We start from the raw sequence: 15,623 nt of genomic DNA, 5'->3' as shown, positions 1-15,623 counted from the left end.
ATTGCACGTCAGATATAAATGGTCCAACGTGAAAACTCAGAAGAATATTAGTTCACCATATATAGAGTGACTGGACCATTAGATTGTAAGAACCAAATAAAGACAGAGAGATAGCCATACCGGCAGATTGCCAAGGACCAAGGAGTTATTCCTGAGTGAGTGAGAGAAAGAGAGAGGGGGAATGAAACAGAATCCAATCGTACATTTGCCAAATTTAACTCTAGATCTGAGGGTGACACATTACTGTTCTGTTCGTGGTGGTATCTACAAAAATGCCTTCTCCTTCTCGTTCACCTCCTCACTCGTTCCCTTCCCTCTAACCCTTCATTCCCCTGTCTCTGAGTCTCTGTGCTTAAGAGGAAATATAGAGTAATTAAGTGTAACCCATTCTTCAACCATGTTTGGGTCTTCTGAAATCCCAGATTGTGATTATCAAAACCAACCCAGTTTAGTTCGCCCATGGAGCCCAACCCCAAGACATAGTCTTTATCTCTCCAACCTTGATGACCAGAAGTTTCTGAGGTTCTCCATTAAATATGTATACCTTTACAGGAAATCAGTAAACGTAGAAAACCTGAAGTGTTCTCTGTCACGGGTTCTTGTCGATTACTATCCTTTAGCAGGGAGGTTAAGGATTAGTGCAGAAGATGAAGGAAAATTCGAGGTTGATTGTAATGGAGAAGGTGCTCTGTTCGCCGAAGCTTTCATGGATTTTACGGCTGAAGAATTCCTAGAAGCTTCAAGGCGACCGAACCGGTCTTGGAGGAAACTCTTGTATAGGGTGGAAGCCCGAAACTTATTGGATATCCCTCCTCTCCTGATTCAGGTCAGTTTTAGATTTCCCTATCCTTTGCTCCTCTGCTTCTCTGCTTCTCTGCTTCTCTGCACTTGTTTGTTTCAGTTTCTGAAAGAAAGAAATAAATAAACTGGTAAAGGAGGAAACCAATTTTTGTCGTTTTTTGAAAGAGTAAGAACCTCAGCGTAGAAGCAGGTCAGAGGGTACGAGAGGGTCAGGTCCAGGTGGTGGTGGGTTTGCTATTCAGGTATGGCCGTAGCCGTCATGTCACGTGGGATTTCGCCAAAATGTGGTTGGGACTTGGGAATGAAATGGAACATCTGAACTCACTTGCAAGTATGGTTTGAGGAACCGGTATCGGATCGGGCGTATCCGATTTCTGATCGATCCTCTATCAGTGGATAGGTATGGATAGGCGTAAAAATTTTAAAAAAATATTCAATTTTTTTATTTTTAATTTTTGGAGACAGAAAGGGTATCCGACTTTAGGCCTACTAAATCCCCTCATGGGCTCGTACATGACCTCTGCGTTACGCACGAATCAAAAGCTTCTTTGCCACGATTAAACCTGTCTGTTTTGGACCGATCCAATTACTAAAACCTTGCTTGCAAGCGCTTTACATATACGGTTTTAGTCGTATCAATATCGGTCACAGGCTCACAATCAATATTAATAACTGACTGATATGGATTGGCTGATACGTATGATGAGTATGAATTAAATCCATAATCTCCTATTTCCATTGCTTCATAGGTGTTTTCCTTTCCTTGTGCAAGCCAGTTATAATTTTTAAGGGAAAAGATACCACAAGGCCAGGGAACTATTGTCCTCTAAGTTCTTCATTATTTTCTCGATCTATTGTTTTGACCCAGTAACCTCAATGTGGATGATATCATTTTTTGCATTGTTATTGATGTGAAAAAATGCAGATTGCTCACCACATTGGCATTGTGGGGAATCCTCTCCCAAGTTCTAATTATAATTAGCCTAGGTGGATTGGGGCTATGGGATTCATCGAAACATCAAAGCAGTGAAACCGCGATATGTACCATACATTCATCATATGATTTATGAGGGTCCAGTAATAAGACCAATAAGGTGTGGTAAAAATATTCTTCATATACTACTAAATGATAATAAATAGAACAATTGTTGAGCATTGACTATACGTGGCAGGGCACGGCACGGCACATTTCTTGGAACCGATTTCTTAAATCTTAAACCCTGCTGTTTAAACTATTACAGGTGACAAATCTTAATGGCGGAGGAATGATTCTATGCACTGCAATCAATCACAGCCTTTGTGATGGGATCGGCACATCTCAATTCTTGCAAGCATGGGCCCACCTCACGACCAAGTCCAGTGATCCTCTCCCTATCTCACCATTCCACGATCGCCACATGTTGAGACCAAGAAACCCTCCAGACATAACATTCACACACCCGGAATACAACACCACCACCACCACCACCACCACCGGCACCGGAATTCAGTCTCAATGGCTGGAAGAGGTGCTTCAATCCCAGTCACAGTCACTCGTCCCCATAAGCTTAACTTTCAGCCCCTCTCAGATCCTTCACCTCAAGAGGCTCTGTGTGCCATCGCTCAAATGCACTTCATTCGAGGTCTTGGCATCGCACACATGGCGATCGTGGATTCAATCCCTAAGCCCACCACCATCTCTGAAGATAAAGCTCTTGTTCTCTGTGAATGTAAGGAAAAGATTGAAGCCAGAGCTACCAAGGGGTTATTACGGCAATGGGTTCGTGCTAGGGTGTGCTGAGACGACGGTGAAGGAATTGGTGGGAACTAATTACCCTAACATCCACCATGGAGTGAAACTAGTGCAAGAAGCCAAGGCGGTGCTCACAGAAGAATACATAAGGTCCATGATCGATTATCTAGAGGAGAGACGTGTGAAACCAGACTTATCCATGAGTTTCGTGATATCTCAATGGGCGAAATTAGGGTTAGAGGATTTGGATTTTGGGGAAGGAAAGCCTATCCACATGGGTCCCTTAGCTAGTGAGATCTACTGCATTTTCTTGCCGCTCGTCGGTGACTTGGATGGGGTTCGTGTATTGGTGTCGGTACCGGAGAGTGTTGCAGAGAAATTTGAGTACTACATGAAGGATTTCACCCACAGAGAAGAGGAAGAAGAAGAAATTAGGGAGAATGGAAGAGATGAAATCCAAACTTTCTTGCATTGTAATTGATTTTACGGTTAATTCCTCCCCCTTCAATATGCTTCTATTTGTCACATGGCAATGCATCGGTTAGACCATGACACCATGTGACAGAGGATCCACCAAGTATCTCATTGTTTTGAGTTGTATATTCATCTTCATTTGATGTCATATTGATAATTTTATTAAAACTTTGAATAGAAATTTAAACAACTTTCATTACCTACTTTAGACTAAATTTTGGCCATTAAAATATCAAGATTCAACCATGATTACTTTTCAAATTTATCTTTATAAATTGTTAGGTTTTTCATCTCAAAAGCTCGAACTCGTACATAGAACAGCCCAACTAGCATATGAAAGACCCTCAAAATCCCAAATTTAATTCGATGTGAATAAATTATTCTCAATATGAATTAGACAAAAAATAACTTTTGTTAAAGATATAATTGAAATCATAGGCTCAAAAGGTTCTAAAGTTGACAGGTTTCACTTAGAGCACACAAATTTTTATATAAAAATGTATATAAAATTTACAAATGTGTCTCTTCCGAATGTCAATCATTTTTTTTGGTATTCAGATTGAATCGAAATAGTTATAGAATAGGAAAACCTAGCTCTTTCTTTCTTGCCACAGGGCAAAAGTTTTTTCTGATTGAAACCTAACACTTGAAATAAGAAAACTATTATGTGGTTTATGTGGAAGTTGAGTCATAAGATTTTTCCTTGGATTTCCTAGAGCATGATTATTAATTTCACTAAAATATTTATATAGTGCAAGAAGATATGGCTATCTTTACAAAAGAAAAACCTTATCTTCTACAATCAATTCCCTTAATAAGACAAACTAACGCAGTCACCACTTAATTAGTGCTTTTGCATCTTTCTTCACCCCCATTCAAGTCCAACTATATGTTGCCCACTACTTCTATTGGTATCTTACATGTCTAGTCAATACATGGGGAGCAAAACAAATACTTCAACAAGGCCCGAATAATTGACAATCTGAACATGCCCTTCTAGATTATGAATTTAAGTTCATCAACCCCTACACTTTATACTTTTTATATATTTTTTAGCTCATTAACATATTTTTCTCTCAAATTTGGGGTGCAAACAGACAATAGTTATATTATTTTGTATATCTTGATCAAAATGATGTTCTTAACAACCAGAAAAAGTGAAAATTTAGATAGAAAGATTTCAATGAGTTGTACTCATTAGATGTTTCATAGTTGAGGTAGAATAATACAAAAAAATGACCTTTGAATGACCCACTAAGGAAAGACGGATTTTTTCCGCTACGGTTCCCTCACCCATACGGCTGTGAGGTTCTCTTTAGGGATGTTTGACACGTGTCAGAGAGAAATCCAACGGTTGTGAGGTGAAATACACTTCACGATATTGGTTCCCAAACAACCAGTGACTCTCTCTCTCTCTCTCCTCTCTGCACTATTTCCTCAAAACCACTCTCTTCTCTCTCCTCTCTCCACGTTTGCAGTTTCTCAATGAAACTGCAACTCTCACGTCTCCTCTCTCTCTTGTCTCTCTCCTCTCTTTCCTCTCTCTATACTATTTCCAAAGAAAAAACGAAGAGAGAAGCACCAACGATTTTGTCAGCTCGTGAGATCCCCTCATACATGTAACACAGCCTATCATGAAATTGAAGCCTGATATTATTTGCTTCATTTTCTTCAACTAATGAATTGGAGGATACATAAGACATGATCTAACAAACTAATACTTATGCAACTGTTTTCCAGAATATGGAGATTCAACATGATGGAAAGGAAATATGATTTTGAAGGTGGGAAATGTATTTATTTTTATGGGGATTCAAGAAAATTAATTTTCCTTCCAATCACTAGTGGACTCATCATAGATTCAAAGAACACCATCATGGATTCTTGTGGAAAGCTTATAGTTACTTCTTTCTTCTCTAATGTTACACATTCTACTGTTTTTCTGTTTTGTTTTTAATCTCTTTGAACCATAGCCAATAAATCAATCTCTGTTCTTGTCATGAAATCCATAATCTTCATTTTCATTCCAAGTTTCAACTCAGTTGAGGGTTACCCTATTGTTGTCCTATATCAATAAAAAAAAAACTCTCTAGTTTTCCCATGGAAAATCCCTTAGCAAACCATTTTGTTAGTCCATCCTTGCTGCTACAGAAAATCAGTAAACCCAAAAAAATTTGAATGAATAGAGTTTTTTTCCTTTCTTTTTTATAATCTACTTAGGCTCTTATCACCTTTTAATCACATCAGATCACCAAAGGCACATAAGAACTTGGGCAAATCCTTCTGCACACCTTTCAATTCCTTCCATATGCCCTCCTTCACGTTGTAACCCCTGATTTTCCCCAAATATTCATAGCAACACAAAACCCCATCAACAACAACAACTCTCCCCCTCCACCCCAAATCAAGCTCGGTCGGTACACTTCCGCCCAATTAGTAGATCGAGCCCAGGAATCCACCAAGCAACCTCCCATGACATAAATTTTTCCATTGAGAACATCAGCAGTGGCGAATTCCCTACCGACACATATTTTGGGACCGATTTCCCATCGACTGAATCGAGAATCGAAGATCCAAACGGTGGAGGATGGAATATCGTTTATGGAACCACCAAGGACGGATGGATGGAGAAAGAAGGAAGGATAACAGCCATCGGCTTCACCGGAGTTTCTCCAAGGCGCGCTCTTGGTTGATTTTTGGAAGTAGTATAGAGAGAGGAGAGAGACGAGAGCGGGAAAGAGGAGACATGAGAGTTGCTGTTTCATTGGAAAACTGCTTACGTGGAGAGAGGAGAGAGACAAGTCTGGTTTTGAGGAAAGAGTTGAGAGAGGAGAGAGAGAGAGAGTCACACGTTCATTGGAAACCACCAATGTAAACTATATTTGAAAAGCCAACCCTTGGATTTCTCTCTGACACGTGTCGAACATCCCTAAAGAGAACCTCACAACCGTATGGGTGAGGGAACCTTAGAGGAAAAAAATCGGGGAAAGACTTCCTTAAACCCACCTCATTGCGTCATATGGAAGGATGATGTAGCAATTATTGTCATTCGATAGAGAGGACAAGGCCTAAGTTAGGACTATGTCAAATTTTAGACCCTAATTGAATCAATGACCCTCCCACTAATTTGTATGAATTCGTATATTGATGCGCACCCTCCCCTCCCCGTAGTCCTTTTCTTGATGTACACCCTCTTGAGAGTCATTGAGTTTTCTGAACTTTATTTTGCCACATGAAAACTCAATTGGGATGAAATTTGACATGTGAGCAATGAACAACCACATGGTTTATCTGCTCACGAAATTTGGGGTCCATACGTGCTGACATATGAGTATATGACAAATATTTTAACCATATAAAAAGCCCTTCGTAGGTAGACCGTGTAGAAATTATTGCCTCGTGTAAGATTTGGATTATTACATTCCTCCTCTACTTGGCATAATGGTGTTTAAATTCCACCAAATATACCATACGCTAGACATGGGTGGATTCATGTTATAAGGGATCATAGACCAACCTCAAAACAAATGAGGAATTGCTTAAAAATGAGTTAAAAGTTACCCAAAAAAAAAAAAAGGTACAAATATTGCTTATAATCGCTTTCTAACCTTGTTTTAGGATTAGGGGTGTCAATTCCAGGCCCGGCCCGCCAGGCCCGACCTAGCCTGCCCGGTTAAAGCCCAATCCGGCCCGGCCCGATTATTAAACATATCGAGCTTAAGCCCGACACGTTTAGTAATCGGGCGGTCCCGGTGTGGGTTCCTAGCCTGTTGGGCGTCCGATCGGACCGACCGATTCCAAGCTCGACCTAGACCGCCCTGTTATAGCCCGACCCAATCGATCCTTTAACTTATAAACTACCCCTTCCCTTCCTTCCAAATTTCTTTTTTTTTGTTTGTTTCTTTGTTGGTCTTTGACATTTATTAGTTAGATACACTTAACGTAGGTGAGATGAGACTTAGTTTTAGTTTTTATGTTAGATATCAATTAGTAAACCCACACCGTTTAGAGACCGTTTTGAGTTAAACGATTCATTAGCCCGTTTTAGATCCGGTTTAGGCCCGTTTAGCCTGAATAAGGCTGCCCCGATTAAAGATCGAATATCGATCGACAGAAATGAAACCGTACCATGCCTGCCCAAGGCAAGCCCGAATGCTTAAACGATCGGACACGGTGCAGCTTGTAAAATTGGTGAGGTCCGACTAGGCCCGATTATGATCAATCGAACCCGACCGATTGACACCCCTATTCAGGATCAACTTGACTAGTAAAATGAGTGTTTGACACTTTTATCACATTAACCACCTACATCCATTCTAAATGCTAGCAACAACAAATGAATGAAGATTAAATGACATGGAAATATCCGATTGCATAGATATGGAGACACGGAGTTATTAGCTCGTCTAAAATTTAATTCGGGAGAAAATTCACTATGACACTAGTGTAGGGTGGAATTTACATGCCATACCATTGGATGTCTTGAAAAAGGCATGGGGCCACATATTCAGGGCCCAATTCAACATCACAAAACAAATGTTACACCTCAGAGTGTGGTGTGCTGTTTCAAAAATTGGAATCAGATCACTCGAATCAGTCATGATTGATCCCAATTCTGATCAATTTGACACAGTTGATTCTAAGGTTTTGGATATCAAGTTGTTGAGTTTTCATATCTAAAGACCGATCGATTCTAGGGTTTTTGAGATCAATTCGATTCTGGTTCAGGACCAATTCTGGCCAATTCGACTTAAATTCCAATTTTAATAACCTTGGGGGGAGGCGTAAGCAATTAAGCAAAGCCTAAGGCTCTTGATATTCTTACCACGGCAAGCATGACCTTTGACGTACTGTAGCCTGAATCACTCTTAATTGTTCGGGCCGGTGCAGAAAAAAACCGTAAAACGTGTTAAAACTTGCTTGGAAAGAAAACCTAAAACGCGTTACTGAAATTACTGAGCAGGTATGAAACTGGCCGGCCCAAGGGAATCATCGCTGTTGTATCATCGAAGTCAATAAGCTGAAAGACTTAGCGGTTATTTAGGGTTTTCCCTGTTTTTTAGTAATTCAAGCCCTATTTGGTTTTTATCATCAGGGAGCGATTTCCGAGCTCTCAGAAGGACTTCAACAATCTGATTATTTGAAGGTGATCACGAGCTTCAGGTACCTGTGTCCCTTCCTTACGTTGCTCGATTCTTATAAATGAAGCTCGGAATTTCTAAAAAGTAGTAAACTTTACTTCTTCTTGAATTTATGTTTAAATTAATGTTCCGTTAAATGTCTGACCCCGAATTTCCATATACTATTTTGTTTGAGTGAAACGAGAATCTGTTCTAAGGATCACAAGTAGCAGTTTAGTTGGATTCCCTTAAAATAGTTGTCCAATTTTCATGTCCATATATTCCTGCTAGTTTTAGGTTCACACTTTATGAGAGCGAATTTGTGAGACTTCCGAAGTTCCAGATTTTTTCGTCTTAGCATGAGCGAACCTTTTCCGACCTTACTGAACTGCTGTTTTGTGGTTTCTTTTGCGCAATGCAAGAAGAAATTGTTGATCAAAAGATGTATCCCATGAGGGAGTGAATTGGAGCTGCTAATCCTATATACATTAATTTAGAGGATGCAAATAAGCTACTAGAATCTAAAAACACAACCACGAAAAGATAGTATTTATAGTGGTTCCGCAAATGCCTACTACATTCCGTGCCCAACGTGAACTTTTCATTGCAGTATAACTTTGTCCAGTGCTATCCAAACCTTTACGGCTCCCTTCAATGATTGGAAATCACCTATTGTTTTCCTGCCCTCACAACTAACCCAGTAATTATACTCAAAACAGACACTTGCAACCCAAAATCCCACTCACACGGTGGGAAATCACCTACTGTTTTATTGGATTCACAATCAACAGAGTTCTTTCCTAGGATAATAACCAAATCTAGTTGTTTCAAGGATTTCAACTAACTTTTTAACTCACTCAAAGTCGCAAAGAGTTCTTTTGAGTTTTTGCAAACTTAGGCTCTAGAGTTTTGCAACTCCAGAAAACAAGCTTCTTGATAGGCAGATTGACAAATCAAAACTCAAATGGCAACCTCTGTCTAGGTTGGATATTCTAAATAAAGTTCTAACTCCCTCAACCTCACGCCCTTTCTGAATGCTAAGTTAATGCAGACAATAAATGCTCTCAAATGTATGGTGTTTTTATTTTCTCTTTGAAAACTGCCAAGAAACTAGATATTTGGTAGCTACCTGAAATTTTGAATTGGAAAAACCCTATGATCGCTATAGGAAACAATGCAAGATTTGGAAACATTTGAAGTCTTGTATAGTTCAGTTTATTCTTTACCTCGTAAACGGAGTATGTGTGAACGTACACTGGAACTGTTCCTCACATCTGCAGCAAGAAGCTCCAGACCCCAAAGAGTCATGGGTAAGGTACAACTATTAACCACAGATGTCATTTCATTCTTGGATTGCAATTGTTTGGCCTATTGTGTTGGTGATCCGCAATTGTGAAGTTATAATATTTGGACATCTAATCTGCTTGCTTTTATTGTTGCTCTAATGCAAATGCATTATAACATCCTTCTATCTAACCAGTGTTGTACCAATCTAATAGTATGGAAAATGCATTACAATATCCCTTTTTCATACCAAGCTTCTACTTGTCTTGTACAGGAAGTTGGAGACCCACAAATGAATCTGAAGTAAACAGAGAATTGGTTGGCAGTGGCTGGCAGTTTCATATTGCATATTTATTTCTATTGTGAAGAGAAGGTGACCATGGCAGGGCAACTGCTAGGGAATCCTTCTCAGCATGGGAGTATGGAAAATGGAGCCTACATGGTGTTCAATTATACATCAGAAGGGCCTCACTGTGCACCCAGGTGGTATTTTAGTAGACAAGAAATAGAAGAGTGTTCGCCATCTAGAAAGGATGGGATTGATTATAAGAAAGAGAGCCAACTTCGCAAGTTATACTGTTCATTTATTCAGGAGTTGGGCATGAAGCTTAAAATGTAAGGCCGTAATCCTTTTCTATTAAGTAATGCTTCAATTTTTATGGAACCACATGAGCTATTTGGCTAGTTTAAGCAACAGCTGCAGTTCCCCCCCTGAACTTTCAGCTTTTTTAATTGACATGAACATGATGATCTTTTGTTTGACTAAAAGACTGAAGTGTGCTTGACAGAAATGATTTATCTTTTTCTCTTGGAGGACTCGAAAAAATTCTAGAATTGTCCTGCTGCACTGTTTGGCAGCCATTATAAAATATTTAAGGTTGTAAACCTTCCAAAAGTTATCTAAGTCCAAATTCCAAACTTGGGTGCCTCTGACCGTATTTTACTTTTGTTGTAAGCCTTATGTTCCATTTTGTGCATTTTTTTACAAGTTAGATGTTCTGCAATAACATTATGCACAAATGAACTCATGAATGATGGTTTATGTTGCAGACCCCAATTAACAATTGCGACAGCGATGATTTTATGCCACCGGTTCTATATGCACCAATCTCATGCAAAAAATGAATGGCAGGTGCATGTTACACATCGTATGTTCTTTTCAGTAATTTTGTTGTTTAATGATTATAAACCCCCCCAGACGCAGCAGTGTGGCAGGAGCCTCATGTACTGGGTACGCTCTTTAATGATTATAACCCCCCTTGCTTCATTACATCTTTATTGGTGATATGAGTTATAATAACCTATGACTTAGATAATGTGCATGCATTTGCTTCAGGTGTGAAAATACACATTAAACACAGTGAGCAGTGGAAACTTACATAATGCATCCGTTTAGATAAATTCAAAAAGATATTAAAATAGTTGCATCCAGATAAATTGAAAGTACTTATTTATGAATACATAAGTAAAATCTATTCTTTCCTCCTCCTTATGGCATTTTGGTTGGCTAAGAATGCAAAACAGTAGAATAAACCCCTCAGAAGAATCATGAAATACACTTTTGTTAGCTATTTTGTCAATTAGTTGCCCTGTAATGGAATTTTTGTCAGGAAATTTGGAAAGCAAATTTCAGGATAGGATAATTTATGCGAGGGATCAAGGGGTTTTTAAACTAATTTTACTAGGAAACATGGGGAGAGAGAGAGAGTTTAGGAGATGGGGTGAAGAGTTCGGTTGAAGAGAATTGGCTATGTATATGTTAAGAGACCACTGGAGTGACTGGACTTCATTTACAATGTATTGATACATATGATATCATTTCTTTGATTCTGATGGTCGTGTTTCTGAGCTTTTCTCTGTATTTTACATACATATATCCTATGAATACACATGCAAGTTCTCTTTTTGATAGCCTTACTGTTTCCTTCAAGACAGCTTTCCTTTTTATCTGACGATGATCTTTTTTTTTTTTCCAGACAATTGCTTCAGTATGCATGTTTCTTGCAAGCAAGGTTGAAGAAACTCCACGGTTGCTGAGGGACACTGTTGTTGTGTCTTATGAGATAATCTACAGGAGAGATCCTCTTGCTGCACAAAGAATAAAAAATAAGGTGTGGCTGATATGCTTTTCTGTGTTTTTCTGTGTGCCTTGTAGTTTAAATTGGCTTGTGCTCCATATTTTGTACAGGAAGTTTATGAGAGACAGAAAGAACTAATTTTAATTGGGGAGAGACTTCTACTTGCAACTATAGCATTTGATCTCAATATTCAACATCCATACAAGCCACTTGTTGCAGCTTTAAAGAGATTAAACATTTCCCGTAATGACCTTGTAAAAGTGGCATGGAATTTTGTGAATGATTGGTAAAGTTCTTGCTCATTTCTTTTGTTTATTGACTACCTTGCTATTTCTTATTATCTATGTTTTAGCATCTGAAATTTGATTAGGACTGGATATATAGGCTCTGGACAACATTGTGCTTGCAGTACAAACCGCATTACATCGCAGCTGGCTCTTTGTTCCTTGCTGCAAAATTTCATAAAGTGAAGCTGTCTGCAGATAGAGGAAAAGCTTGGTGGTTGGAGTTTGATGTTTCACCTCAACGATTGGAAGGTATAGTCTCTACATGCCTTACTTTTATTTATTATTCATCTTTGTAATCAGCTTTCTCCTCATTCTATGATCATGATTCTAAAATTAAAACTTTCAACTTATTAGTGTGTGGAACTAGGAAATGAATGTGTGGACTGTTAAGTCACAGTGAGATTTACTGGGATATAGTGGTACATGTGGTTTTGTGAAGCGCTTGCCGGTTTGAACTTATGGATCATTGTACCAAGTATCTATCATGTTGGGTACTACCTGCGGCCAATTTTTGATACTTTTGCTGAGCCAGGATACAGCATGAGTGAAAAACTAGACTAGACACTTAGTAGTGAAAATATGATATCAAACTGCAATTTGGCCTGGGAATGAACTCTATTTGAATATTCGGTCCTATAACCTTTATTTACTAGCACACGGTCTAAGTTTATGGTCTACCATCTAGGTACCTTTTTAATCCTATATTTTCACCATAGTTGTCACAGCATCTGATGCAAACCCGAGAGGGTAAGCAAGCCAAGATCGAATCTGGAAGAGAATAGGTAGGTATGAAATGGGATAGCTAGATCGTAGAGCTGGAGTCCCACCAGTCTACCAGCCGTAGGAGTCCCACCTAGGCCAATCCGCAGGAGTCCCACCTGGGTTGCTGAGTCTCACAGCTCTGGTTTCTCATAAGGATTCTCAAAAGAGGAAATTTGTTTTCAAAATTCTGGGTTCTGAAACAGCAACCACCATTCCATTGTATAGCTTAGGAGGAGACTTAATAGCCTCTTCGATTACATCAAAAAGACTGTTGGAATTCCAAGTTTAATTAGAATTCCCACACCTAGAAACTAAAACCCATACATAGATAATATAAACTCAAATACATTGAACCCCACCCCCAAGAAAACTAGAGACTTGTTCCAAGACTTTGGAACTACAAACAAAGAAAAGAATAAATCTGCATAGGAATATGAAAATACACTTAACTACCTAAATATATGAAAATAAGCTACTACTAAGCCTAATCCCGTATGCCTTCCTTGTACCCATATTTTAGTCCCATTAAAGTGGCCCATTACAAGAAAACACATAAAATCAAAGGCCCAATGTATACATAACCCAACGTCCCCACCCAAGGCTTATTTCCAATAAAATAAGCCCATTATGTGACTTCTCTGCCGCAGCGTCTAGTCGACCCAAGGCGTTGGAGAGGGCCCAAAATTAAGGCGACACCAACTAGGTGACCAAGGCGACGCCTTGACAACTATGATTTGCACGAGTGCCTTCAATGAAGAGAACAGTCTGACTGTCTGACCACTTGGACCTAATAGGGCTGTTATAGCCCACTCAACTACAGATAGGTAAGTATATGATGCAGCAGCTTTAAACACTTGGGGAAATAATGTATTAAGTAATTTGTATGGAGGAGAGGTTGTAGGTCGATCAGTTTATTGATTGGGTTGAGAGTCTCAAGCCACAGAAAGCTATATTGGTTCGGCAAATGGGTATTGAGTAGATAAAAGTAATCAAAATCCACTGGAGCATTAATAGGGAATGTTTACTGGAGGGATACAGATGGCCGGTTGGTGGTGTTAGGATGTAATATTTGCAGGAGTCTTGATGCATTAAATTTGATTAGCTCTAATTATTTGAAGTATCAGGTAAATGTTGACTTGTAGATATACCTGTTGAATGTCGAATACACTGTAGCTTTCTCTAGTTGTATGTGAATTATATGTAAATTATGATCATCTCGTTGATTATGTTGGCCACAGAAAATTATTAGTTAAGTGATATTTTAAGAAATGTTAGAGGACCGAAAATAAAGAATTATGGATCATAAATTAATATTACTATTGTTTTGGATGTTTTTGTGGAAATGATTTTATGTCATTTTATTGACTAGTTTAAGTTCTTGGAGTTGAAAGATATTGGTTAGATAAACTTTATTTTCATCTCTTTCTTTGAATCGAGGCAATCCCTCCACTGAACTTATGCAAATAACACATTTTCTTATTCCTCTGTCCTGCAAACACACTTGATCCCTAAGTTCTTTAATCGTAATGCCTGCTTACTCGTTTTCTGAGGCCCAACTGATAAATGTGAAAGATTGGTGACTTGAGTGTGATTGGGAAGCATTGGGTGACAACTACGTAATGGTTTTAGTGGATAGATTATATTAGACTAAGTAACAATTACGTAACAATTAAGTTACACCATGATTTCTGTTTATTCAATCCTTGGTGGGGATTCTTCCTCTCTCTAATATGAACATTTTAATCCACCCTGAGGTATTTTTCTGTTCACCTTAGCGGTCTCTTATTTTTTCGTTTTTCAAATGATTTCAGAGGTTATCCAGCAGATGCTTGGGTTGTTTGAGCAGCAGAACAAAAAAACTTCAATTCCTTCTGCGCGTGAGAAGGCAATCAATGCTACATTTGTTGAGAAGGCAGTTTCCTGCAGTTCACAATCTTGTGTTCTAAGTGGGTCCAATGCAGCTTCTATTTCAAGTCAAGGTTCCGAAGGAGATGTAGGTGGAGGTGCCCTGTCAACAAGTAAGAAAGACACTTCTAGCTCTGTTGATGGAAAAGGAGAACTGCCACAATGTCGGACAAGTGACAGTGGAAGCAGGAACAGTGTTGTTGAAGATGACGATGCATCTGCAGAGGGTGAGGTTCAGGCGAGGGTGTTAGATACCGATCATTTATCAAGTTGTAAGATGGTGTCTGTTAATGTTGGCCTCAGTGATTTCGACAAGGTTCGCATTAGAGAGACGTTAAAGAGGAGGAGATGTGATGGGGCTTCAAGGAATGTTGTTGTAGCAATGGATGATGATGATGATGCCTGGATGGAAAGGGAACTAGAAAATGGTTTAAAGCTGGAGTCTGCATCTGGAGAAAGGAGACAAAGGATGGTTTGATGAATGCTTGGATTTGAACTGAGGCTCAAATTAATTATTACAAGGCCTTTTACCTGTCCAATAAGAAAGGAGGAAACAATAAAAGGTTATTGAATCCGTCAACTAGAGAATGTGTTGATTGGAAGTCTGGACTCTCTACTTTATCTGTGACTCATCAATTAATCTAGGTGAGATTAGGGTTGGATCTGATTCTTTTTCTTCTTTCTCTCTGACACAGTTATACTATTTTTTGTAACAACAATCTTGTTATCATTGTATTTGCATTCTAATCACAGTTTATATTTGTACATTTTGTGGTTCTATGTAATTCATTATTTTTTTTTTCATTTATCTTTCAACAGTTTATTTCTTGTAACGAATAGGTAATTGTGAAGCTTTGATTAACAAAAAGAAAAAATTAATTTCGTGCGATCATTGGGTTCGGACAGTTTCATGCTTGGTGTTTATTAAAATTTATTGATTGCTAGAGCCTCAACTCAAATCAACTAGGCCTCGTACTAAATTCTCTTCTACTAAATGTGGTTCTTCATTACAGTTGATATGTTGTAACTAATGCTAACGCTGTTGGGAACTTTCAACGTTGTTTAGTTCTTCTGCCTTTTCCAGGTCTTCCTATAAGGGAAAACAGGGTTGGCGGTTTGGCTTTCGTTAGGGTTCTTGTTGCTTGTTGCAGCTCAATGAACAGATCTTGATAGAATTTCT

At 38.8% G+C, this 15,623-nt stretch overlaps 2 protein-coding genes across 2 annotated transcripts; both read left to right on the top strand.

Moving 5' to 3' along the window:
- The first annotated feature begins 363 nt into the window (after nt 1–363).
- On the top strand, nt 364–3,014 carry LOC122658154 (alcohol acyltransferase 9-like). Its single transcript, XM_043853060.1, has 2 exons — nt 364–826; nt 2,043–3,014. The coding sequence occupies exons 1-2, from the start codon at nt 398–400 to the stop codon at nt 3,012–3,014; spliced, it is 1,401 nt and encodes a 466-aa protein (XP_043708995.1). The 5' UTR covers nt 364–397.
- A 5,059-nt stretch (nt 3,015–8,073) lies between these two features.
- Nucleotides 8,074–15,150, top strand: LOC122660527 (cyclin-T1-4-like). The gene is made up of 7 exons (XM_043855869.1): nt 8,074–8,170; nt 9,686–10,026; nt 10,462–10,543; nt 11,388–11,522; nt 11,600–11,775; nt 11,874–12,025; nt 14,350–15,150. Exons 2-7 carry the CDS (start codon nt 9,791–9,793, stop codon nt 14,919–14,921), a joined length of 1,353 nt encoding a protein of 450 aa, XP_043711804.1. The 5' UTR covers nt 8,074–8,170; nt 9,686–9,790; the 3' UTR covers nt 14,922–15,150.
- The last annotated feature ends 473 nt before the right edge of the window (nt 15,151–15,623 follow it).

This window comes from Telopea speciosissima, chromosome 4 (assembly GCF_018873765.1).
Source record: "Telopea speciosissima isolate NSW1024214 ecotype Mountain lineage chromosome 4, Tspe_v1, whole genome shotgun sequence".
In the NCBI taxonomy this organism is placed as follows: Eukaryota; Viridiplantae; Streptophyta; class Magnoliopsida; order Proteales; family Proteaceae; genus Telopea; species Telopea speciosissima.
The sequence above is the reverse complement of the archived record's forward strand: the minus strand, read 5'-3'. Positions and strand labels throughout refer to the sequence as shown.

Bases quoted from the DNA above. Each gene is read 5' to 3' on its own strand.
- LOC122658154 (XM_043853060.1), top strand. From the start codon at position 398: ATGTTTGGGTCTTCTGAAATCCCAGATTGTGATTATCAAAACCAACCC. The intron at 827-2,042 runs GTCAGTTTTAGA...AAACTATTACAG, and splicing joins TCCCTCCTCTCCTGATTCAG to GTGACAAATCTTAATGGCGG.
- LOC122660527 (XM_043855869.1), top strand. From the start codon at position 9,791: ATGGCAGGGCAACTGCTAGGGAATCCTTCTCAGCATGGGAGTATGGAA. The intron at 10,027-10,461 runs GTAAGGCCGTAA...TTTATGTTGCAG, and splicing joins TTGGGCATGAAGCTTAAAAT to ACCCCAATTAACAATTGCGA. The intron at 11,523-11,599 runs GTGTGGCTGATA...TATTTTGTACAG, and splicing joins CACAAAGAATAAAAAATAAG to GAAGTTTATGAGAGACAGAA.